This window comes from Aquarana catesbeiana, linkage group LG03 (assembly GCF_042186555.1).
Source record: "Aquarana catesbeiana isolate 2022-GZ linkage group LG03, ASM4218655v1, whole genome shotgun sequence".
NCBI classification, from domain to species: domain Eukaryota; kingdom Metazoa; phylum Chordata; class Amphibia; order Anura; family Ranidae; genus Aquarana; species Aquarana catesbeiana.
Genome location: NC_133326.1, coordinates 120,719,697 through 120,747,153, shown reverse-complemented (window position 1 = coordinate 120,747,153; position 27,457 = coordinate 120,719,697). Strand labels below are relative to the sequence as shown.

At 42.5% G+C, this 27,457-nt stretch overlaps 1 protein-coding gene across 1 annotated transcript in view; it reads left to right on the top strand.

The window, feature by feature from the left end:
* Window positions 1-26,557, top strand: part of BBS4 (Bardet-Biedl syndrome 4) — a 70,865-nt gene extending 44,308 nt beyond the window's left edge. Inside the window, exons 12-16 of the mRNA XM_073619097.1 lie at window positions 4,024-4,195; window positions 4,289-4,358; window positions 18,526-18,664; window positions 25,433-25,637; window positions 25,718-26,557. Coding sequence (XP_073475198.1) covers window positions 4,024-4,195; window positions 4,289-4,358; window positions 18,526-18,664; window positions 25,433-25,637; window positions 25,718-25,818 — 687 coding nt within the window. The 3' untranslated portion in view covers window positions 25,819-26,557. The remainder of the gene's footprint in view (window positions 1-4,023; window positions 4,196-4,288; window positions 4,359-18,525; window positions 18,665-25,432; window positions 25,638-25,717) is intronic.
* Window positions 26,558-27,457: the final 900 nt, after the last annotated feature.

Here is a 27,457-nt window from a genome sequence, read left to right as displayed (position 1 = left end):
AGTTTTTCATGTTTTATTTCTTCATTTTTTCATTTTATGGACTATTCATTTATATGCAAGATTTATTTATTTTAGAGATTTGCACATTACATTTATAATTTTACACACAGCGCTACATTTATTTATTTACAGTCCAGAGCACTTACTGACATTTTTCCCCCCCTAGTTCCTATGTTTTCGTGCATAGGACATGGAAACAAGGATAAACCACTCAACCATGCACAGAAGGATTTGAGGCAGCCTAAACCCACAGAAGATCTGCAAGTGTACCTAGAAGAACTGAAGAATTTATGTTTGGAAGGCAAAGGGTGGTCACACCAAATATTGATTTTAATTTGGATTTATCATTTGTTCATTTACTTTACATTTTGATAAAAATAAACTATTAACACTTCTATTTCTGAAAGCATTTTTAATTTGCAGCATTTTATTATGACCTGCCTAAGACTTTTCAACAGTACTTTATATATACTATGTGAGGGGTGTTTTTGGTGGGTGGGACTTTGAGTTTATTGGTCATGTGAGGCAAGGTCCGCACTAGCCTGCAGTGTGCGTTCTGGTTGCGGGTCCGGGGATTGCATTGATTCCTGCACCTGCAACCACCTGCAGCTGAATCATGCTGCTCTTGCGAGATGCATGGGGCTGCCATTCATTCTGTGTGGCAGCCCCACGCATCTGAGCGAGCATTCCCTGAGGCCGCAATTTTAAAAAAGTGCATGCGCTTTGTGTGGTTACGTGGCACAGCAGCCCATTCAAATGAATAGGCTGCCGTGCCCGAGCAAACCCGGCCACACGACAGCCCGCACTAATGTGAACTGAGCCTTATAGTGTCCTGAGAAAGATGGACTGAGCTTCATTGAAGCGTTGATAATAATAAAAAAAATGCTGCTGTTTTTATCTACCTCCTCTGCCAGACCTATGAGTGATATACAGTGTGTGTGTATATATATATATATATACATATACATATACACACACACTCAGCGGCCACTTTATTAGGTACACCTGTTTAACTGCTTCAGATCCGGGCCGTTGTAAAATGACGTCAACAGCGCGGATCTAAATTGCCGGGACGACGTCTATTGACGTCGTCCCGTGCATGAGCGGCCTGCGCGCCCCCTGCAGGGCGCGCGCGGCGCGCTCGGTGATCAGCGAGTCTATGAGACTCGCCTGATCACAGATCAGAGTAAGGGGTTGGTCCCGACCCCTTACCACATGATCAGCTGTCAGCCAATGACAGCTGATCATGTGATGTAAACAGAGCCGGTAATCGGCTATTTTTCCTCCTCGCGCTGACAGCGCGAGGAGGAAAAAAAAAACCCGATCACCGGCGGCCGTGATCGGGACATCAGTCCCGATCACGGCGATCTTCTGACACAAGGCAATAGGCAGCAGTGCTGCCTACCAGTGCCCACCAGCGTCACCCATCAGTGCCCACAGTGCCAACAATCAGCGCCACCCATCAGTGCCCACAGTGCTACCCATCAGTGCCCACAGTGCCACCCATCAGTGCCCACAGTGCCACCCATCAGTGCCCACAGTGCCACCCATCAGTGCCCACAGTGCCACCCATCAGTACCACCCATCAGCACCCACATCAGTGCCACCCATCAACACCCACATCAGTGCAACCTATCAGTGCCCATCAGTGTCACCTACCAGTGCCCATAAGTGCCCATCAGTGCCACCCATCAGTGCCCCCCCATCAGTGGTACCTATCCGTGCCACCCATCCGTGCCACCCATTCGTGCCACCCATCCGTGCCACCCATCCGTGCCACCCATCTGTGCCACCCATCTGTGCCACCCATCCGTGCCACCCATCCGTGGCCATCAGTGCCGCCTTATCTGTCCCCATCAGTGCCGCCTTATCTGTCCCCATCAGTGCCGCCTTAACTGTGCCTATCAGTGCCGCCTTAACTGTGCCCATCAGTGCCGCCTTATCTGTGCCTATCCGTGCCCATCAGTGCAGCCTATCAGTGCCCACCAGTGCCACCTCATCAGCGCATATCAATGAAGGAGAAAAATTACCTGTTTGCAAAATTTTATAACAAACTATTAAACATGATTTTTTTTTTTTTTCAAAAATTTCCATCTTTTTTTGTTTGTTTAGCAAAAAATAAAAATCCCAGATGTGATCAAATACCACCAAAAGAAAGCTCTATTTGTGGGAAAAAAATGATAAAAATTTCATTTGGGTACAGTGTTGTATGACCGCGCAATTGTCATTCAAAGTGTGACAGCGCTGAAAGCTCAAAATTGGTCTGGGCAGGAGGGGGGTTGAAGTGCCCAGTAAGCAAGTTGTTAATTGCTTGGTGACGTAAGCTGCTAATCGGCCAATCACATGGCAGCAACTCAATGCATTTAGGCATCTAGATGTGGTGAAGATGACTTCCTAAAGTTCAAACCGAGCATCAGAATGGGGAAGAAAGGGGATCTAAGTGACTTTGAACGTGGCATGGTTGCTGGTGTCAGACAGGCTGGTTTGATTATTTCAAAAACTGCTGATCTACTGGGTTTACAGAGACTGGTCCAAAAAAGAGAAAATATCCAGTGAGCAGCAGTTGTGTGGATGAAAATGTCTTGTTGATGTCAGAGCAGAATGGGCAGACTGGTTTGAGATGATAGAAAGGCAACAGTAAGTCAAATAACTCTTTACAATCGAGGTATGCAGAATACCATCTGTGAACGCACAACAGATCAAACCTTGAAGCAGATGGCCTACAGCAGCAGAAGACAACGGGTGCCACACCTGTCAGCTAAGAACTGGAAACTGAGGCAACAATTCACACAGGCTCACCAAAATTGTACAATAGAAGACTGGAAAAACGATGCCTGCGACATTCAGATTGTAGGGTCAGAATTTGGCGTAAACATGAAAGCATGGATCCATCCTGCCTTGTATCAACGGTTCGGGGTGGTGGTGGTGTAATGGTGTGGGGGATATTTTCTTGGCACACTTTGGGCACCTTCGTAACAATTGAGCATTGTTTAAACGCCACGGCCTACCTGAGTATTGTTGCTGACCATGTCCATCTCTTTATGACTAAAAACATTGACACTGTGGGGGTTATTTACTAAAGGCAAATCCACTTTGCACTACAAGTGCAAACTACACTTGAAATTGCACTGAAAGTGCAGTTGCTGTAAATCTGAGGGGGACATGCAAGGAAAATAAAAAACAGCATTTTATCTTGCATATGATTGGATGATAAAATCAGCAGAGCTCCCACTCTTTTCAGATCTACCCCTTAGATACAACCACTTTTTAATTATATAAATCCCACACCCTGTGGAAAAAGAAAAAACTCAATGGAACACAATGACCTCCTATTCCTAGAAAGTTATGACAGTGCTCATGTCATATCCTCCTTGGTGCCATTCATATGCTCAGATCCCCCTCTCACGGTCATGCCAACAATTTAGAAACTTAATGTAAAATCTTCTTAACCTTCATTATATATTATATATACGATATACAAAATATAGAACTGATCAAGTGAGAGTTTCAGCAACTGCTTCTTTCTTATGAGGAAATTGTCTAGCTGATAACTCAAAGGAAATGTGCAAGTATTTCAGAGATTATCACCAACTGTAGTGTACGTTGAGCAATCATGTTGTACCAGGATTTTATAGGACTGGAAAAAAGGGAGTAGGGTAACTGATAAAACCTAAGGTACGTGAAAAGTATGGTTGCCTATGGTAACCAGTCAATATATTGCTTTTAATTTCCTAGCTGCATTGTAACAGTGACAGGGGTATTCTTCCCTTTTTTCCTTTTTGCATCTTATTTTTTAGATACGTAAGCCACGAAAAGGTAATTTCAGTAACATATCATGCTAAATTTTGATTGGTTGACTATGGACATCAAAACCTGCATTTTCTTTACTCTATTTACTAAAAGTTATCCGCAGAGAGACAGAACTTTGCTTGTAGTTCAGTGTATGGATTCATTCAGTATGGTACAGTCAGGAAGTTGCTGCGGTTTATTCACTCATCTCTGATTTTGATGTTGCTATTTCAGGCCATCAGCTGTCTGAAGCGTGCACTTTACTTTTCCCCATTTGATTGGCGAGTGCTCTATAACCTTGGGCTGGTTCATCTCAGCATGCAGCAATATACCTCAGCCTTTCACTTCCTTAGTGCAGCTATATCCCTACATCATGGGAATGCTACACTTTACATGCTGTTAGCAGGTGAGCAACAATCAGTATGTCACGCTTTGCATCGCTGTGGTTCCCAGATCAGTATCTGCTTTTATGCTTACTCTATATCTTCTCTATTTTAAGTGGCACTCACATACCTGGATGATACAGAGAATGCCAAGAACTCATATCAGCAGGCTGCCGGTCTGGATCAGTGAGTGAACATAATGTCACCTGTGTCTTGTGAAAGGATCTTCTAAGCTTTTACTGATAAGTAGAACTCATAATGAAGCCTGTTCAGGTGGTAAACTATGCCATTTACAACTATAATTTTGTAAACTTTCCATTTCAGGGCATTTTAAAAATGTTTTTTCCATCCAAACCACCACTTTCAAAGCAACCGAACAAGTGTAGACCTATACCACTTTCAGGTTACACTCACACTGGCACTGTCAAACCTGCATTTCAGGGTTGCATCGAGTACGAATACCGATAATTTCAGTCAAGTACTCGCTGATACCGAGTACCAATACTTTGCAGTGCGAATTGCTTCAAAACAGAAAAAAATGGTGCAAAACGCATTGCAAAGAATCACATGCGATTTGAACAGGAATGCGGTGCAATTCCTGTCCGAATCGCATGCAATTTCTCCCACTGCTCTTGTGTGTGTGTATAGAAAGAGAAAAGTGCCATCTAGTGGGCAGTTTATTAAAAATGTTAGAACTCTCAGTACATATCTGGCCAAATGTAAAATTTTCATAGTTGTCCCGGTCTCGCCGATGATCTCAAATCATGGCCACTGGAGGAGAAATTCCGGGACCCCGTGGGTATAGGGCAGAAGTGATGTCGGCTTGGGGGCGAACTGCCTATACATCTCCAGCCCTGTGAGCACCTCCTGCGGCCATGATTTGCCATCATCGCTGGACCGGGACACCTATGAAGATTTTGCATTTGTCCAGATATGTGCAAAATTAAAATAAAAGGTCTGCAGTCACCAGTGATGCACCTCCATCCCTATATACATATACAAAAAAAGAGAGAGTCGCCCTGGGACTTTAAATTTAAAGTCCCAGGGCGACTCTCTCTTTTTTTGTATTTGTGTAGATATGTACTGTGAATTCTAAAATTTTTAATAAACTGCCCACTAGATGGTGCTTTTCTCTTTCTATACACACACACACACACACACACACACGAGTGGTGGGGGAAATTGCCAGCGATTCGGACAGGAATCGCACTGCATTTCTGTTCAAGTCGCATGTGATTCTTTGTAGTGCAATTTGCACCCATTCATTTTGTATTGATGCAAATTGCAAGGTATCAGTTTCAGGAGCGTTTGCTCAAGTGCCGATACTTGCGCAAATGCTTGGTATCTACACTTATACTGGCATCAGTGCATCCCTACTGCATTTATATGCATGTATAGGACATTTGGCAATGCATATAAATGTATGTAATGATTTTTCAATGTTGCCATTTACTCTGTATTTACCTGCATTTAGGTGTGGTCAGTTTAGGTGTATTTAGAGAAAATAAAATTATGTGCGCCCAGGATCCAATTAGACACTTTAAATTCAGCTAAACGCGTGTAAATGTGGTTAAACCTGCTTTTAAAGCAGGAACGTTTTTGCTAGAAAATTACTTAGAACCCCCAAACATTATACATTTTTTTTCGAACACCCTAGAGAATAAAATGGCGGTCGTTGCAATACTTTCTGTCACATCGTATTTGCGCAGCGGTCTTACAAGCGCACTTTTTTGGAAAAAATACACTTTTTTGAATTAAAAAATAAAACAACAGTGAAGTTAGCCCAATTTTTTTACATTGTGAAAGGTAATGTTATGCCGAGTAAATTGATACCCAACATGTCACACTTCAAAATTGCGCCCGCTCGTGGAATGGCGACAAACTTTTACCCTTAAAAATTTCCATAGGTGATGTTTAAAAAATTCTACAGGTTGCAGTTTTGAGTTACAGAGGAGGTCTAGGGCTAGAATTTTTGCTCTTGCTCTACTGATCGCGACGATACCTCACATGTGTGTTTTGAACACCGTTTTCATATGTGGGCGCTACTCATGTATGCGTTTCGCTTCTGCACGCGAGCTCGTCAGGACGTGGCACGTTTAAAAAAAAAAAAAAAAATTTTTTCTTATTTATTTTACCTTTTATTTTTACACTGTTTTTTTTTCTTTTTTTTTTTTCTTAAATTTTGTCACTTTTATTCCTATTACAAGGCATGTAAACATCCCTTACAATGGAAAAAAAGCATGACAGGACCTCTTAAATATGAGATCTGGGGTCAAAAAGACCTTTAGATCTCATATTTACACTAAAATGCAATAAAAAAAAAAAAATAGTCATTTAAAAAAATAATTTAAAAAAAAATGGCCTTTAAGAGCTATGGAGGAGAAGCGATGTTTTGACGTCGCTTCCACCCTTAATTGTTATGGAGACGTGGGTGAAGATCCGATCGCCTCCACCACTGCCGACGGCTCCGTTAAGCGGCGGAGGGCACTGGAGTGCGGCGGGATGGGGGAGGGCCCCTCTCCCGCCGCCGATAAAAGTGATCTTATGGTGAATCCGCCGCAGAGACCACTTTTATCTGACCACTCACTGAAGAAGAGGATACCGGGGTTATGGCAGCTAGCTGCTGCCATTACAATGATACTCCTCTTCAAACAGCCTATGTAAAACGATGGTGGGCAGTCCGGAAGTGGTTAAAGTTGTTTATGCTGTCCAGGTAACTTATTATAATTTATAAATGAGTAATTTGATAAAAGTCTCTTTTCTGTAAGGCCTCATGCACGCTGGGAGTTTAGCCTCTGTGCATGAGATCCCAGGGTTTTGGTGTGGGTGGAAGGCACAGGGGGTGCCATCCAGCTCTGCTTACGACAGCCTGTAATACTCTGAGAGGCTCCTGGGCAGACCGATTCACATGGTGTTTATATTGCAAACAAACCACCAACTAAAAGTAGGAAAATCAGTGCTCGCTGACATCAGATGAAATACAGTGAGGGGAAAAAAAGTATGTGACCCCCTGCTGATTTTGTATGTTTGCCCACTGACAAAGAAATGATCAGTCTAGAATTTTAATGGTAGGTTTATTTTAACAGAATAACAACAAAAATATCCAGAAAAATGCTTTTCAAAAAAGTTATAAATTGATTTGCATTTTAATGAGTGAAATAAGTATTTCACGGCAGCTTTGATCCGCTCTAATTCTTTAATAACAGGGTTTAAATATGGACAGATTCACGAAAAGGTAATGCTTTATGCAGATGGCACTATGCTATTATTGGGCGATACAGAGGGCTCCCTGGAGGAAGCCATGATAATCATTAAAAAATTTGGAGAGTTTTTCGGGCCTAGTAATCAACTGGACTAAATCATCGATTATGCTGTTAGACTCTACCCCGACAGTCAGGGAACCACACTCCGGGACATCCCAATCACCCCTCAATTACCTGGGAGTGTATGTTACCCCGCAGCCGACAGACTGTTTCCCTCAACATCAGCCCATTACTGAGCCGTATTAAGGACAAAATTAAAGTATGGTCTAAATTAAAAATGTCACTGGTAGGCAGAGTGAACCTAACTAAAATTATTTTCATGCCCCAACTCCTGTATATGCTACACAATACACCAATGGTAGTTACACTTGGGATATTCCGCATCATCAATTCCATGTTCCGCTAATTTATCTGGCTTGATAGACCCCCGAGGATTAAAATGGAACAACTCCAAAAACCCAAGGAGGCTGGGGGGCTAGCCCTACCCAACTCATGGCTATATTACATAGCAGCCCAGCTCCAACACATTGCCCGTGTTATCCCCAAGGAGAACACCAGGGAGGGGGACGGAGGGGACCCAACAATGGCCCTTATCACGCAGGTCACAGGAACACGCAATGTAGCTACGGGTTTGGGGGCACTGGCTTTTACTAAATCTAATAAACTTTATCCCCCATATGTTTTAATGAAAAAGGTATGGAACAAAGCTAGACAGCTACAGGAGGTCAATGGTTTTACCGGCTACAGCCCAATTTGGGACAACCGATACTATGGGGAGCTGCAGCCCCTGACGTGTGCTGCAAGATGGAAATCATATTGTATCACGCCCTTAGTACATATCTTTATGGACGGTAAAATGGACTGGCTCCTTTCCAGAACTACAGGCTAAATTTGGGCTGCCCCAATCCATGTATTCTTCCTATCTGCAACTACATCATGCGTTGAGAACACAGGCAGGCGGAGCACCTTGGATACTATCCCTGGCCCCTGTTTTCCACTACATGGTAGAAGTGTCCCACTTTAAAGGTTTCATCTCCAGATCTTACTCTATGCTCATGGCCATACATCAAAGCCATTTTCCAACTAAAGTGGTGGTCTACTGGGAGGGAGAAATGGGTATTTTTGAAGAGGACCAATGGGAAGAGGCACTACACACCATACAACAGTGCTCTCTCAACACAGCGCAACGCCTGTCCCAGCTCTTTATCGTCTTGCAGGTACATTTTATACCTGCCAGACTGTACAGGATGGGACTGCGAAGGGAAACACAAATTGCCCCTGCTGCCTTAGAGATCATGGAGATCTTATCCACTTACTATGGCAGTGCCCAAAGTTGCATCTTTATTGGAAAGGAGTCGTTGCGACCATTAATCAGGTATTTCAAGTTAACATTCCACTAGACCCCAAACAGTGCATTGTAGGCATACTAGATGACCTTTCAATTGAGGACAATCCTAAGCAGGCTATCACGAGGGCTCTTTTCCAAGCCCGCAAACTAATTCTCAGGGGCTGGAGGGCGATTGAGCCTCCCACTCTGAAAGAATGGGTAACCCAAATGGGAGTTACATTAAGGCTAGAAAAATAGATTTTTCCAGCACAGGGGCCGTCCGGGAAAATTTGATTTGGTGTGGTCTCCTTGGTTGAATACGCCTGGCCTGACCCCAGTTGATCTTATTCTGGACAGAATTCTCCTTTAACTGTCACTGCAGCGAAATAAGGGGGGGGGGTGCAACTGAGTTATGTGGAGACTATATGCAAAATATATTTTGAGACTAAAGTGACGGAGGAGAGCCGAGAACAACTGAATGATGTTATGTGAGGAGATGGTGATTTTATATAAATGTACAGAAGAGTTCCTATGAATGCACTCTAAAATGTTTGTAAACTTCCTAAGTATTTCACCTCTTCGCAAAACACGTACTTGGTGGAAAAACCCTTGTTGGCAATCACAGAGGTCAGACATTTCTTTCAGTTGGCCACCAGGTTTGCACACATTTCTGGAGGGATTTTGTCCCACTCCTCTTTGCAGATCCTCTCCAAGTCATTAAGGTTTCGAGGCTGACGTTTGGTAACTCGAACATTCAGCTCCCTCCACATATGTTCTATGGGATTAAGGTTTGAAGACTGGCTAGGCCACTCCAGGACCTTAATGTGCTGCTTCTTGAGCCACTCCTTTGTTGCCTTGGCTGTGTGTTTTGGGTCATTGTCATGCTGGAATACCCATCCACGACCCATTTTCAATGCCCTGGCTGAGGGAAGAAGGTTCTCACCCAAGATTTGACGGCACATGGCCCCGTCCATCGTCCCTTTGATGCAGTGAAGTTGTCCTGGTACCATAACATATCCAAAGCTGGGGTTCCTAGCAGCAAGTGGGCCCGAGATATGGGGCCCCAAAATAGGTTTGGAAAATGTCATGTTAGCAGAAAAACACCCCCAAACCATAATGTTTCCACCTCCATGTTTGACGGTGGGATGGTGTTTTTGGGTTCATAGGCAGCATTATTCCTCCTCCAAACACGGCGAGTTGAGTTGATGCCAAAGAGCTCAATTTTGGTCTCCTCTGACCACAACACTTTCACTCAGTTCTCCTCTGAATCATTCTGATGTTCATTAGCAAACTTCAGATGGGCCTGTACATGTGCTTTCTTGAGCAGGGGGACCTTGCATTCGCAGCATGATTTCAGTCCTTCACGGCGTAGTGTTACCAATTGTTTTCTTGGTCACTATGGCCCCAGCTGCCTTGAGATCATTACCAAGATTCTCCCGTGTAGTTCTGGGCTGATTCCTCGCTGTTCTCATGATCATTGAAACTCCGCGAGGTAAGATCTTGCATGGAGCCCCAGCCCGAGGGAGATTGACAGTTAGTTTGTTTCTTTGATTTGCGAATAATCACACCAATTGTCACTCTCTCACCAAGCTGCTTGGCGATTGGTCTTGTAGCCCATTTCAGCCTTGTGTAGGTCTACAATCTTGTCCCTGACATCTTTGGACAGCTCTTTGGTCTTGGTCATGATGGAGAGATTGGAATCTGATTAATCAATTGCTTCTGTGGACAGGTGTCTTTTATGCAGGTAACAAGGTGAGATTAGGAGCACTCACTTTAAGTGAGTGCTCCTAATCTCAGTTTGTTACCTGTATAGCAGACACCTGGGAGCCAGAAATCTTGCTAATTGATAGGGGATCAAATACTTATTTCATTCATTAAATTGCAAATCAATTTCTAACTTTTTTGAAATGTGTTTTTCTGGATATTTTTGTTGTTTTTCTGTCTCTCACTGTTAAAATAAACCTACCATTAAAATTCTAGACTGATCATTTATTTGTCAGTGGGTAATGTACAAAATCAGCAGGGGGATCAAATACTTTCCCTCACCCTCTTTCAGGACAGCCACAATGAGAGAGACCTTGGCTCCTCCCCTTCCTAGGAAACACTGCACCAGCCCATAAAATTCCACTTCCCCCTGCCGGACTACAGTTGTTTGTGTTTCCTCCGGTGGGGAGACACTGTTAAGAACCTGGCCAGACAGTCAGGAAGACTGTGGCTTTGAAGCCCTGTAGGGGAGGCCGGGGCGCTCCCAGGGACACGGTGAGGTACATACCTGACCGCACAGTTCGCCATCCCATCTTCACCGAGTGAGGGCGGAAGATCCGGGGGCCCACTATCGCATTCACAGGGATGCAGCAGGGAGGCAGCTCTGCTCTCCCTGTACACGGGTGCAGGCCACATTGGAACCAGGCGGGCCGAGTGACGGCTGAGGGCAGATGTTTCCCTTTGACCCGCGACTTCGGTTTCCAGGTCAGGGTGCTGATAGTGGGCCAGGCGCAGTCTGGAGAGGAGTCGGAAAAGCAGCACAGGCAGCGTGAAACTCCACAGCAGCAACCACCAGCTTGGCCATGTCTGAAGCGGATGCCCAGACAGCGCACAGCGGTGTTAGCTCCAGCCATCCAAAGGTAGGGGTACGCTGGGGAGGGATCCTCTTTATCTAGGATCCCCCCCCTCCACGGATGGTTTCTTGTAGTGGGGGGGTGTCCCTCTGGGTGGTCAGAGGGGGGGCAGGAAGGCTCAGGTCCTTACCTTTTTAAAAAGACCTGCAGCACTCCCCAGGGTTGTAACCTGTATGACTAGGGGTGAAAAGCGATGTTATTTATTTGTTCTTCCATGTATTTCAGAAAGCTACTGAGAAATCAAGATCATCACATAGCTCTAAAAGAGAGTGCCCCTTATGTAGGGATACCCTATGTAGGGATACCCTTGGACAAAAGTATTGTGCAAAGACTGTATAGATGCTTTAGTCAGAGAAAGGGCATCAGAGCAAGAATCGGTTTTAGCGGCTTCAGTGAAAGAACTTTCTGCCACCTTTCAGTCATTTAAATCCTTGTTTTAAGGGTTTCAGCTTCCTATAAATCCCTCACCTGCACCCCAAATTACAACCCCTCCACAAGCACAGGGCTCTGCACCTTCCCAACCAGCCGCCACTGCCACGGCAGAAGGAGCTACTGGGGCCTTCAGAGAGGAGACTAGGGAAGAGCCGGATAGTGATACCTCAAGTTCCCAGGAGAAATCAGAGGGAGAGGACAGGGAGTCCAGGAAACCTTCAAGATATAAGCTTTCCCTGAAAGAGGTAGAGGACCTCTTGGGGGCAATTTACACTATCCTTGGAATTCAGGTGGATAAGAAACCCCTGACATTCCACGACCAGATGTACAGGGGCATGGGGGAACAGAAAAAAGTTTTCCTAGCCCATGATGTCCTGGTGGAAACAGTAAAGAAAGAGTGGCTGGATCCTGAACGGAAACCTTTTTTCTCTAGATCTTTGAAAAGAAGGTTTCTGTTTTCAGAAGATCCATCGTCCATCTGGAATAAAAACCCCAAACTGGACGCTGCCTTCTCCCAGGTCTCCAGACATACAGATCTGGCCTTTGAGGATATGGATGCTCTAGCAGATACTATGGATAAAAGAATGGATTACCTCCTAAAGAAAACCTGGGAATCAATCATAGGAAATCTGAAACTGGAAATGGCTGTCACAGTGGTGGCCCGTAACCCAGATCATTGGCTTTCCCAAATTCAGGCTCATATTGAAGCGGGAACCGCCAAGGAAACTATATTTTCATCCTTTCCTACTATTCTGCGAGGAGTGGCATATATAGCGGATGCATCCGCATGTCTGCCAGAACCGTGGCTCTAGCCACCTAGGCCAGATGAGCCCTCTGGCTAAAAACGTGGCCGGGCGATAGTGCTTCTAAAGTTAAACTGTGTGGGATCCCATTGATGGGAGATTTACTTTTCGGGCCTTCCTCCCGCCTGGAATTTACGAGACCACCTCCACAAAGACTCCTCGTCATACACCTTCCCAGGTGTGTGGAGAAGGCCGAGACCCTATTGGAGGCATTAAAAGAATTGGAGGAACAAAATGTAGTTTGCAAGGTTCCAAAGGGGGAGGAAGGTGGGGGTTTTTACTCACACATTTTTGTAGTGCAAAAACCCTTGGGAAAATACAGACTGATCCTGAACCTAAAACCCCTGAACCAGGCCGTATACTACAAGAGGTTCTGTATGGAATCGATCTTTATGGTCAGAGCATTGCTACCCCAGAGTTGCTACATGGTGTCGCTAGACCTCAAGGACGCCTACCGCCATTTCCCTATTGCAGAAGCTTTCCAGAAGTTTCTCTGTCTAGCCGTGAGCATAGAGGGAGAAATAATCCATCTACAGTTTCAGGCGTTTCCATTCAGCCTATCCTCATCACCTCGAATTTTCACAAAGGTCATGGCAGAAGCCATGGCCTTTCTGTGGCTCAAAGGAGTCTCAACATATCTGGATGACCTGCTCCTCTTTGCAGCATCTCCAGAGCAGTTAACCAGAAATCTGGAACTGACAAAGAAAATCCTGACAGGTCTGGGGTGGCTGCTGAACCTGGAAAAGTCCAGCTTGATTCCATCTCAGCACATTACCTACCCGGGGGACCTGCTAGACTCTACTTAGTTGAGGGTTTTTCTCCCGGCAGAAAAACTACAGAAATTTGACAAGGCAGTGGCCTCTCTCCAGAACATCCAGCAGGTCTCTAAGGTCAGCAATGTCAACTTTCACCCCCCCCCCCCCCAATTTTGAACTTCCAGCGCTGTCGCACTTTGAATGACAATTGCGCAGTCATGCTACACTGTAACCATGTGAAATTTTTATCATTTTCTTCACACAAATAGAGCTTTCTTTTGGTGATATTTAATCACTGCTGGGCTTTTTATTTTTTTACTAGGAAAAAAAAAAGAAGACCGAAAAATTTAAAAAAAAAAAAAAAAAAAGAAGACCGAAAAAAAATAGTTTTTCTTAGTTTCTGTCAGTAAATTTTCTACATAACTAATTCTTTTCCTTCACTGATGGGCGCTGATGAGGCGGCACTTATGGGCATTGATTAGGTGGCACTGATGAGGAGGCACTAATATGCCGCAATGATGGGCATTACTGATAGGCGGCACTGACAGCCAGCACTGACTGGCATCACTAATGGGCACTGATTGCTGGCACTGGTGGCATGTTATTGTAACAGTGCCCTGATTACATGTCTTGATGTCCCCTGGGACGGTAGCAGAGAGGGACACAATTACCTCCAGTGCAGCAGACAATCGCTGCTGAACTGGAGGCCATGTGAGATGAGGAGCCGAGTGAGACCAAGGGGAGGGGCCAGGGGCCAGCAGAAGGCAGAGCGCGAGTGGCACAGCACAGATCATCACTGTGGAAGGTAGAGTAAGCAAGATCAATGCTGCTTTTAGCTTTATGACTGTCTCTTGTGCCATGTTTGCAGTCTCCCATGTGCCACGTCCTCAGTCTCTGATCATCTCTTGTGCCATGTTCGCAGTCTCTGATTGTCTCCTGTGCCATGTATGCAGTCTCTGATTGTCTCTTGTGCCATGTATGCAGTCTCTGATTGTCTCTTGTGCCATGTATGCAGTCTCTGATCATCTCTTGTGCCATGTATGCTGTCTCTGATCATCTCTTGTGCCATGTCTGCAGTCTCTGATCGTCCTCTTGTGCCATGTCTGCAGTCTCTGATCGTCTCTTGTGCCATGTCTGCAGTCTCTGATCGTCTCTTGTGAGATGTCCGCAGTCTCTGACATCCCATGTGCCATGTCCGCAGTCTCTGACCTCCCATGTGCCATGTCGGCAGTGTCTGATCATCTCTTGTGCCATGTCCGCAGTCTCTGATCGTCTCTTGTGCTATGTCTGATCATCTCTTGTGCCATGTCTGCAGTTTCTGTGGACTGTGATGTAAGGGAAAGCTCTATGGACTCTATGCACTAAAAACATCCATTTTACTTTTTTGAATGGGGTTCTAATGTAATGATTTTTGCCAGTTAAAAAATAGCACTGTTTGTAAATTTTGAGCTTTCTATCAATAAATTTACTTTGGGGGTTTGGCAACACTGCTTGCCCATAACAGGTGACGTCGGGTATAGAGGTGGGAGAAGAGCAGAGACACGTCCACTCTTTTACCCTTATTGTTCCTGACCTGGAAGCAACTTTGACAGTTTCCCCAGCCACAAAGGCAAGGAAAGAATGTAATGTAAGGCAATGTGATGTACACTGCATTAGACTCATGACTGAATGCATGGCAACATTAATTATGTAACATCAGCAGGCAAATAAAGTACATGCCATATAGGGGTGGGGGTTTGCATTATGGAGGGGAGGGCGGTGGCAGGAGGATGGTTGGGGGGGCACCAAAATGCACCTTCGCCTAAGAAGACAAAAATCCTTGCACCGGCCCTGCCCACAACCACCTGTAATAGTGTGAACCTAGCCTTAATAACTGCTAGTACATGGAATGCTCTGTTTTTTTTACATTTTCAATTCACTGCCCAAAACAGCATATATTTTGTAACGGTTTTGTCTTTTGGTCATGTTTCCAAACATAAGGCCTGGTTTACACCTATGCATTATTGGTGCATTTTGCAGATTTGCACTACAGAACATGTTCCATAGGAAACCATGTTGAATGGACTAGTGCAAAATGCAAAAAGCACTAAAAATGCATAGGTGTGAATCAGGCCTAAGGGGCTATTGTTAAACTGCTTGCAAAAGTGCACATTGGAATTTCTTTGATTCAGGATCTGAAGTGCATCTTGTGCCTGCTTTGCCACTCCCTCTGCCATCTCTCACCTTCTTTTTCCCTTTACTCCCCTCTTCATAACTTTATCACCTTGCCCCAAACTGGGACCTCCGTCTTTCATGCTGTCACTAGTTGCTAAGTGCACCGAATACTACTAGCAAAGTGACAGTAAGCACTGGACTGTCTTTTTGTTTCATAGCACTGTTTTTTTTTCTTTATTATGGCATTATTTACAAATGTGCAGTTTACATACCATGACATTTAACCACTTGCTTACTGGGCACTTATAGCCCCTTCCTGCCCAGGCCAATTTTCATTGCTGTTGAACTTTGAATGACAATTGCGTGGTCATGCTACACTGTACCCATATACAATTTTTATCATTTTCTTCACACAAATAGAGCTTTCTTTTGGTGGTATTTAATCACTACTGGGTTCTTTATTTTTTGCCAAACACAAAAAAAGACTGAAAATTTAAAATTTAAGTTTTTCATAGTTTGTTATAAAATTTTGCAAACAGATAATTTTTCTCCTTCATTGATATGCACTGATAGGTAGCACTGGGAGGCACAGCTTAGCGGTGCTAATGGGCACTGCGTGGCAGCAGTGGCTGTTGGTGTGTGGGACTAGTGTCCCTTTTACATGAGTCGGTAATCGGCTTGTTTTTTCTTCTCAAGCTGAAAAAAAAAAAAAAAAAGCCAATTACCGACTTCTGTTTATATCGCATGATCAGCTGTCAGTGGCTGACAGCTGATCACGTGGTAAAGGGCCGGGATCGAGTTAAAGGAGACCTTCCGTGGAAAAATATTCTAACAGTGTGATGTACAGAACATTCCCAAGTTATCTCCCTTTAGAGCATACAAAACTGTCAACTTGGTAATTTTTTTTTTTTGTAGAAATCCTGCTCTCTTGATCATGAGATATTGACATCAGCAGTCTCTGTCACCCTCAGTAAATGTTGAATAGGTCTGTGTGTGTCTAAAGCTTCACACACATATTAAGGTCACATAAAACAAACCTCCCCTGTGCAAATGTATACATTTCTAACATTATGTACAGTTTACATAAAAATACAAAGAAAGTGTGCTGGGGGTAATTCTGTTGAATTGAAAGAGAATATAATTTACAGATAGTGTTTTTACATTGGAAAGGAAAAGCTGCGCTGTTATAAAGGTACAAACCAGCAATGGCTTATAAGTATCAGGATAATAAATACAGTTCAAACTAATCCAGAACAAAACACCCAGATGAGCTTGATCCACAACTAAGTGCCACCACCTAATAGAAAACTCGCTTACCAGATGGCAAGCAAAAGCAAGCAGATGGCTATAGCCCAGCCAAGGCCTTTGCTTGAGTAAAGGAACATCTGGACTGATATACTTTGCTTGAGTAAAGGAACGTCCGGACTGATATACCCAGATAGGTCGTCTGTATACTGCAATCCCCTGATGCCGTGGATCTCCAGTGGGCCTCAGTATCTCAGCAGGGTATAAGAGAAAGACCAACCATAGTGGATCAAGCTCACCTGGGTGTTTTGTTCTGGATTCGTTTGAACTGTATTTATTATCCTGATACTTATAAGCCATTGCTGGTTTGTACCTTTATAACAGCGCAGCTTCTCCTTTCCATTCCAATTTTGTGTATCCTGAAAATAAGCTGCTGCTCTTTGGACTTTGGTTTTTATAATACTTCTTTATAATTTTTAAATCAATATTGTCACATAGATCTTGCGTGGTTTTTCTCCTTTTATAGTGTTTTTACATTATTATAATGCAAGGTCTCTTTCACCTTTTGTGAATGTTACACCCATATTCAAGGTGTTACTTATAACATGTTACAGAAGCACAGGCCTCCGCATCCCCCCCTTGATCTCTGGTTTGACAGTGAGTAGGGAATCCCCCCCCCCCCCATCCCCCCGCTCGCTGTCACAATCACCACCCGCCCAGCCACGTGATTCAATCAGTGTTCTGTGAATGTGAAAACTACAAGTACCGACATCCTTTGGAGCTGTCAGCTTGTAGTTCTCAATTAGCTGCTAGTGAGCCGTTACACTCTGGGAGGTATGGACAAACAGCTACACAGACAGTCTGCAGGAACGTGGCATTACATCCATGATCTGCTGATCAAGGGTGCAATGCTTTACAGGTTCCCAACAAAAAAATAATAAATGCATATTTTTTTACCTGCAAAAATATTCACACATCCAATATCATAAATAGGATGTACAATTTTTTTATGTGCATTGGGTTGCGTTTGCATGGTGCATATTGAGGTGACATTCAGAATGAGTGAGGTGGGCAATTTTGACAGAAGTGGTGATCACCAGTTTCCCTGCAGTCAACATGAATGGCATTTCAATACATCTCTCACAGATGTGAAGCCAGTCTAAAGTTAAACTAAGCTAAGCTGATCTACAAGTTTAAATAGTTCATTTGGACCAAGCTGGTCCAAACAAACGACTTTCTTCACTAACACATGCAGTAGCTGTCAGCGCTATATGAACTGTATGTAGCCTCAGCTGTATACAGTTCTGTGTTTTGGCAGTGGGGTTGGGATATCCCATCCTGCTCCTGGAACAAAATTGACCCGGGCTGAGCACTGCTCAGCCAATCACAGGGAGCTTTGTATTCTATGAATGAAGGCTGAAGGTACATACAGTTAATATAGCACTGAAAGCTTCTGCGTGTGTTAGTGAAGTAAATAGTTCAATTGGACCAGCTTGTATTTAAACTTCACTAAAACATGGAGAACAACTTTAACCAAAATACAGCAACATTAATGTAATTTACAGACCTATCTGCACACAAAAAAATTCCCAATGTGAAACTTGCCTTTGTATGAAACAAAAGTTCCTGCCTACAAATAGTTTTGTTTTTGTATTATCTGGACATCCACTAGTGGTTTGATTTCTGCAATTTCTTTCTATCATGTTAATACAGCGCCACACTTCCTCTCTTTGTGACATGATTTTCCTTCTCCCAGGACAGACCCTCTGGTAAATCTGAACTTTGCAGTTTTGCTGTACAATCAAGGAGATAAGAAGGGGGCACTGAGTCAATACCAGGAACTAGAGCGCAAAGTCAACAGTTTGAGAGATACTGGGACAGAGTTTGATCCAGAGGTAAAAATAGAGACATACAACATTACAGTCGCGGCATAATTAGACACTAGAACTTGTTATATGACAGTAAGGGGATCTAAATATATGATGACATGCCTAATTTAGGACATTGTTAGCTTTTTCAGGTTAGCTTAAAAAATTTTCAGTTTTTATAACGATATTCAAGAAAACCTTAAAATTACCTTTAATTCTATCTTCAGTAAAAGTCATTTCCTGCTCTTTTCTGTAGGTATTTTATACCCAGCTGATATAAAAATATTTTTACTGTTAATAAATGTACAGTTGAGAAAAACTTTGTAAAAAAACTTTTGGATCCTGTGTTTGTGCACGAAAGACTGCTACATGAGATCTAATCCTTATTAAAGCTTCATAACAAATACAGTGGATATAAAAAGTCTACACATCCCCGTTAAAATGTCAGGTTTCTGTGATGTAAAAAAATGAGACAAAGATAAATAATTTCGGAACTTTTTCCACCTTTTAATGTTACCTATAAACTGTACAACTCAGTTGAAGGACAAACTGAAATATTTTTTTTGGGGGGGGGAATAAAAAACTTTAATAATGTGGTTTCCTCTGTCCTCTGTGCACACCCTCTTGTTACTGGGGATGTAGCTGTGTTTAGAATTAAGCAATCACATTAGATGTACCATGGAACGCAGTGAATACAGTCATCAGCAAGTGAAGAAAATATGGCACAACAGTGACATTACCAAGAACTGGTCATCTCTCCAAAATTGATGAAAAGACAAGGAGAAAACTGGTCAGGGAGGCTGCTAAAAGGCCTACAGCAACATTAAAAGAGCTGCAGGAATGTCTGGCAAGTACTGGCTGTGTGGTACATGTGACAACAATCTCCCGTATTCTTCATAGGTCTGGGCTATGGGGTAGTGGCAAGACGGAAGCCTTTTCTTACAAAGAATAACATCTAAGCCCGGCTAAATTTTGCAAAAACACATCTGAAGTCTCCCAAAAGCATGTGGGAAATGTGTTATGGTCTGATGAACCCAAGGTTGAATTTTTTGGTCATAATTCCAAAAGCTGTTTGGCAAAAAAACAACACTGCACATCACCAAAAGAACACCATACCCACTGTGAAGCACGGTGGTGGCAGCATCATGCTTTGGGGCTGTTTTTCTTCAGCTAGAACGGGCCTTAGTCAAGGTAAAGGGAATTATGAACAGTTCCAAATACCAGTTAATATTGGCACAAAACCTTCAGGCTTCTGCTAGAAAGCTGAACATGAAGAGGAACTTCATCTTTCAGCATGACAACGACCCAAAGTATACATCCAAATCAACAGAGGAATGGCTTTACCAGAAGAAGAATAAAGTTTTGGAATGGCCCAGCCAGAGCCCAGACCTGAATCCGATTGAAAATCTGTGGGGTGATCTGAAGAGGGCTGTGCACAGGAGATGCCCTCGCAATCAGACAGATTTGGAGTGTTTTTGCAAAAAAGAGTACCCAAAAAGCCTGAGCGCTTTAACCACTTCAGCCCCGGAAGATTTGGCTGCTCAATGACCAGAGCACTTTTTACAATTTGGCACTACACTGCTTTAACTGGTAATTGCGCAAGCATTACATGCTGTACCCAAACAAAATTTGCATCATTTTTTTCCCACAAATAGAGCTTTCTTTTGATGGTATTTGATTGCCTCTACGATTTTTATTTTTTGCGATATAAATGTTAAAAAGTCAGAAAATTTTGAAAAAAATTGATATTTTCTACTTTTTATTATAAAAAAAAAAATCTAATAGACTAAATTTTAGTCATACAATTAGGCCAAAATGTATTCAGCCACATGTCTTTGGTAAAAAAAAAAATATACGTATATTTATTGGTTTGGCCAAAAGTTATAGTGTCTACAAACTAGGGTACATTTTCTGGAATTTATGCAGCTTTTAGTTTGACTATCTGATTTCTTGAGGTGCTAAAATGGCAGTGCAGCACAACCCCCCCCCCAAATGACCCGATTTTGGAAAAAGACACCCCAAAGAAATTGCGGAGAGGCAAGTTAAGCCCATTGAATATTTTATTTTTTTGTCACAAGTGATTGAAAAATGAAAAAAAAATTAAAAATTACACAAAGTTGTCACTAAATGAATTATTGGTCACATATGCCATGGTTATATGTGGAATTACACCCTAAAAGCCGCAAAATACATTCTGCTGTTTCTCCTGAGTATGGGGATACCACATGTGTAAGACACATACAGGACCCCAAAAACCAAGCACCGCCTTCAGGCTTTCTAAGGGCGTAAATTTTTGATTTCACACCTCACTACCTATCAGTTTCGAAGGCCACAAAATGCCAATTATAGCACTACTCCATCCCCCCCCCCAAAATGACCCCATTTTGGAAAGTAGACACCCCAAGTTATTTGCTGAGAGGCATGTTGAGTATTTTGCAGATCTTGAGTTTTGTCAAAAAGTTTTGAAAATTGAAAAAAAAAATACATTTTTCTTTTTTTTCTTCATTTTCAAAAACAAACGAGAGCTGAAAAATACTCACCGTGCCTCTTAGCAAATACCTTGGGGTGTCTACTTTCCAAAATGGGGTCATTTGTGGGGGGTTTTGTGCTATCTGGATATTTCAAGGCCTCCTTAACTGTGATAGGTTGTGAGGAGTAAAATCACAATTTTACGCCTTTAAAAAAGCCTGAAGGCGGTGCTTGGTTTTTGGGGTCCTATACGCGGCTGAGCTCCCAAAAAGTCTCACACATCCCTGTACTCAGGAGAAGCAGTAGAATGTATTTTGGGGTTTAATTCCACATATGCCCATGGCATGCTTGAGCAATATATCATTTAGTGACAACTTTGTGCAAAAAAAAAAAAAAACACGGTTGGCATTTTCCCGAAACTTGTGGCAGAATATAAAAGACTCAACAGCAAAGACAATCAGCAAATAGCTTGGAGTGTCTATTTTCCAATATTTTCCAATAAGGGGCCGTTGGGGGGGGGGGGGGGGGGGGGGTCGAACTGTCCTGGCATTTTATGCACAACATTAGAAGCTTATGTCACACATCACCCACTCGTCTAACCACTTAAGACAAAGCCCTTTCTGACACTTTTTGTTTACATGAAAAAAAATTTTTTTTTTTTTTGGTAGAAAATTACTTTGAACCCCAAACATTTTTCAAAGCAAAGGCCCTACAGATTATAATGGTGGGTGTTGCAATTTTTTTTTTCAAACAGTATTTGCACAGCGATTTTTCAAATGCAATTTTTTTGGGAAAAAAAAAACACTTAAGCACACTATATTGCCCAAATGTTTGATGAAATAAAAAAGATGATCTTATGCCGAGTACATAGATACCAAACATGACATGCTTTAAAATGGCGACAAACTACATACATTTTTAAAAGGCTTTAAAATCCTTTACAGGTTACCACTTTATATTTACAGAGGAGGTCTACTGCTAAAATTACTGCCCTCGATCTGATCTTCGTGGTAATACCTCACATGCATTGTGCAATTGCTGTTTACATATGACACCAGACCGACGCTTGCGTTCGCCTTTGCGAGTGAGCACAGGGGGACGGGGGGTGTTTTTTTTTTTTTTTTTTTTTTTTTTTCAATTATTTAGTTTGCTTTTATTTTTTTTTTAAACTGTTCCTTTTCATTTTTTAAAATCATTTTTATTGTTATTTCAGGGAATGTAAATATCCCCTATGATAGCAATAGGTAGTGACAGATACTCTTTTTTTTGAAAAAGTTGGGGTCTATTAGACCCTAGATCTCTCCTCTGCCCTCAAAGCATCTGACCACACCAAGATCGGTGTGATAAAATGCTCTCCCAATTTCCCAATAGCGCTGTTTATATCCGGTGAAACCTAAGTTATGAAGAGCTTGTAGCTCCTGGTTTCTTAGGCCATAGAGATGATTGGATCCGTTCTGGTCTCCGATCAGCTCTATGGTCAGCTGGCGGAACCACCGGCTGCATTCTCGGGTTCCCTGTTGGGACAGGAGAGCCCGAGAAGACCATGGAAGACGGTGGGAGGGGGACGTTCCCACTGCATGTAAAAGCATTCTAGAGGCTAATTAGCCACTAGGATTGCTTTTACATGAACGCCGACTGCTGGCTGAAAAGAATGATACCTAAACCTGCAGGCATCATTCTGGTATAACCAAAGTCCAGCAACATACCAGTACGTTGCTGGTCCTTGTTGGGCATATATTGTAATGTTATTTTTTTCATGCAGCCTGTGGGCTGCATGAAAAAAAAGAGATTAATCTGTGGGTATTCCCACCATTAGAATACCGCCCTTCATCCACCCACTTATAATGATGGGCATACATGCACCATTTTCTGTGGTGGTGAAATCACCTCCCACAGCACCAGGGTCGCTAATTTTTATATCGTGAGAGCAAACGCTGTCAAGATAAATAAATGAGTGCTGCAGCTAAATGGCGTACCTGAAAAGCAAACAATGGTAACGATAAAACATTAACTCAGTAAAACAACTTGATTTTTTTAACGCAATCTGTGCCTAAAAAAAATATATGCCGGAGCATGGGGGCAATCCGCTACTAATGTTAGGAGCAAATCGCTCCTCCACCCCTGCCCCCATGCTTTGGCATATATGCTCTTTTTTTTAACTGTGGTGGTGAAATCACTCCTACAGCGCTGGAGTCACGGCTTTACGTATCGTGGGAGCAAATGCTGTTGCTGTCAGAATAAATAAGCCCGTGCTGCAGCTGAATAGCGTACCTGCAAAGCAAATGATGGTTAACAATAAAACAAAGTAACATTACAGTATAACAGTAAGACATACCATACCTGCAAAGCAAATACAATAAAACATCGTAAAAAAAAATTACAGTTCTAAAATACAGGAACAATAGTTATAGAACATAAGAGAGAGAACAATAGAGTGAACATAAGAGACAGAAAAATAGAGAGAGAAGAAAAATAAAACCACAACTATTTTATTTATTTTTTTGTTTTTTTTGCACTTTTATATAAACTGTAAATGTTCCAAATTAGGGTCTCTCAAAATGTGATGGCCATCTCATCTTTGGAGGCCCTGTGTAAGTGTGCCCTAGGACTGTGCAATGCTGTACCCTACGGTAATACTCCACTAGTGTGTGGTAGCGTTGGAAACATTCACCAATGCAAAGATTAGGTTGGTCAGGACAGGAGGGACAATAAAAATGGGTGTCATGCCTATATCCGCGTTTTCTGCAGACACAACATCTTCTTTGGGGATTTCTTTGGGTAGGGGTACCAGGGAGGACATGCGGAAAATGCCTCTCATGCAGCCGGCTCACTGCATTTGGATTGGGAAGTTGGGCCACATCACTGTCTGTAAACAGAAGGGCTGTGATGATCTCTTCCTGGAATTTAAAGCAGAGTTCTGACTAAATAAAAAAAATAAAAAAATAAAAGTCAGCAGCTACAAATACTGCAGCTGCTGACTTTTAATAATTGGACACTTACCTAATTGGACACTTACCTATTCTGCCGCAGTAAAACTGCGGTGGCTGGTTGGGAATCGGTTAATAAAATGAAAAGTTATTTCAACAAATATTAGTTTAAGGGTGTGCACACTTATACAACCATATTTTAGTTTTTTATTTTTACTTCCCTCCACCTAAAAGATTTAAGTTTGTTGTTCAACTGAGTTGTACAGTTTATAGGTCACATTAAAGGTGGAAAAAGTTCTGAATTGATTAATCTTTGTCTCATATATATATATATTTTTTTTTTTACATCACAGAAACCTGACATTTTAACAGGGGTGTGTAGACTTTTTATAGCCACTGTAATTTTATTGGATTTAATGGCAAAAGGTTAGAACTTTTGACAGGTTTTTAATACTATTTCTGCACCTGTTGGAAAGAGGTAGAGATACTGACAATGTTCATTATTCTGCTGAATCTTGAATGACATCACTACTTCTGCTGTAAAATTTGAGGAGGAATTGCTCCACACTTTCTGCAGTTACACAGGCCAGTGTGGGCCTGTTTTTTGAAAGCTTATATACAGATTGTTAGGATTATATAAATACTTGAATGTCCAAAGTCTGGCTACAGGTTCACTTAAGCTCCTCCAGTGATTTACTTTCCTGGCTTTTCACACTTGAGTTATGAGTTGGATCCATTGACTTCAGCTGAAATCCTGTAACATGAAAAAAAAAGCATTTGGGGTTGATTGTTAGTGGAATTACCACGTGATCCAAATAGCTGATCTAAAAATATGAAATAAAAAACTTTTATAAGTATTAAAAGTAACTAATTAACCTGTTAGAAGAACACTTATGCCGTGTACACAGGAGCGGAATGTCGGACAGAAAAAGTCCAACTGGAGCTTTTCATCGTATATTCCGATCGTGTGTATGCCCCATCGGACTTTTTACGTCGAAAATTCTGACAGACCTAGAAAGAGAACATGTTCTAAATTTTTCTGACTAAACCAATTCCTATCCTGAAAACCGCTCGTCTGTATGCTGTTCCGACGTACCAAAAATGACGCATGTCTGAAGCAAGTACGAGATGGAAGCTATTGGCTATTGAACCTCTGTTTTCTAGTCCCATCGTACGTGTTGTACATCACCACGTTCTAGACGGTCGGAATTGGGGTGACCGTGTGTATGCAAGACCGCTTGAGCGGAATTCCGTCAGAACTCCGTCGGAAAAAGCTTCAGAGTTTATTCCGAAGGGAAAAACGGTCGTGTGTACAGGGCATTAGGAATACATGTGCTATTGGTCTGGACAGTCTCTATTTAACCATCAAGTTTTTCATGGTCTTTTTCTGACTCTTTAGATGGTGGATATGGCTCAGAAGTTAGGGGCAGCCCTGCAGGTTGGTGAAAGTCTTGTGTGGACAAAACAGACTAAAGACCAAAAAGCTAAGCAGAAAGCAGGAGTGAAAGGACCAGGAACAGAACAGACTCCGCTGGGGTCAAATCAGGCTCTGGGTAGAGCAATGTCTTCTGCTGCTGGATACAGTAAGGCTGCCCTTCCAGCAGGTAAGACCCACTGAAAAATAATCTGAACCCTTTACTCTCTGCACAGCTAAAATCAAAATCCATAACGTACATTTTTTTAGGATCCAATGCGCCTGTCTCCAAACCTCCATCCCTACCACTGGAGCCCGAGGACCCTACAAGCTCAGGTTCAGCAACAGACTTCAAGAGGGGTGCCAGCTAATTGTAATTTATATGTGATTATTCTGCTTAAATAGATTGTCTAAAAAAGATCTCTCTATGCTTTTATAAGACATAGCTGAACTTAACTGATTTTAGATCTGTTACAATGTTGAATATATGTACAGATTACGCTGCCTTTATGGGAGGCAAAAAACTATACATTGTATATATAGACGCAATAAGGCATTTAGTTGGTATTTATGTCATTTTGTAATCCTCTTTAAAGCAGGCCTTCCATGCCAAATGCTTTTTCAGTAGCTCCCTGCCCCCAACCATTATTAAACTGTAAAAAAATAAAAATAAAATATATATATATATATTACATACACATTCTGGTGATGTCAGATCTTGCAGATCTAAATCCTGCAAGAGTGCACCCAAGCCCATTCAAAGAGTGCATTCTAATGGGAATTTGAGCTCCCACCTCTGCCAGAGAGTGACATCACCAGTGCTTCATGGAGGCCAAGGCAATATTTTTTTATTTTTTTTGGGGGGGGGAGCAAACTGTTTGCAGATGAGCTTTTAAAGCCATTTGTGCTAGGGGTGAGGAGGAAGGGGGGCAAACCTTCCATTTTGCATAGAAGGTCAGCTTCAGATTATTCTACTGTGTTGTATTTGTGGTAGAAATAATGATATGCCCTGTATACCGTCAGTTTATGCAGATGATATACCCAGATACAGCAGACTTTTTTTTTTCACTGTTATCTGTATATTTAAAATAAAAATGTTATAAAGCAGCAGAGGGCAAATGACTATTGTTACCTGAGGTTTCCCTGCAGTTGATCTTTCCCCATTACTGACTTACCATGCATGACTTACCTGCACATTTTCTCTGCGTAAAGATGGGCATCTTGTTAAAGGCAGGGCTTTGTTTCCTCATGTCAAAACCTTCAGCAAGGAAAACAGCGAGTAGCACACTAGTGATATCATCAAATCTTGCAAGATTTGCAAGATCATAGGGAGTAATGCCTTACTCTTATTTATAAGATAAACAGCTCTGAGGCTGTGGGCACTCTGACATACCAGGACGTGCTGCTATTTTTCAGTGCCATACAAAAGATACTATTTTCAGGATCCAACTTATGCACAACCAACATTTTTATATTTTCCCTATAACATACCAGATCTGAACTTTCTGCATTCAGTTCCACTTTAAACAATCGTTTTGTGCTGTCCACAGTGTAGGCATGTTCCAGTCAAAGTTCAGTAGGTGTGGGTATAACTTTTTTTACATTATGAGAATATGCAAATAGGGATCTTTTGTGTACAGGTGGTTGTAGGTTGCTCTGTTTGTCAGCAAATTCCTAACACTCTGTGAATTACCAGTTTGTAAATGCATAACCATTTTCCCTGTTGTGTATGCCTGCTGCAGCTGAGCAATACAGAAACTGCTGATGTTAGCTTAACCACTTAAAGACTAGCTGCCGTGGTTGTACTGTGGCAGGTTGGCTCTCCTGGGTGAACCGCCGTCATTGTACGTCAGCCGCTTTAGGACCACTAGGGGGCGCGCAAGAGCGATGCCGGACCCGATGCGCACGGCCGCGAGGTCCGCCGGGCACCCGCAATTGCTCCTGAGAGTGACAGAATGGGGATCTGTCAATGTAAACAGACAGATCCCCGTTCTGTCAGGGGAGGATAGA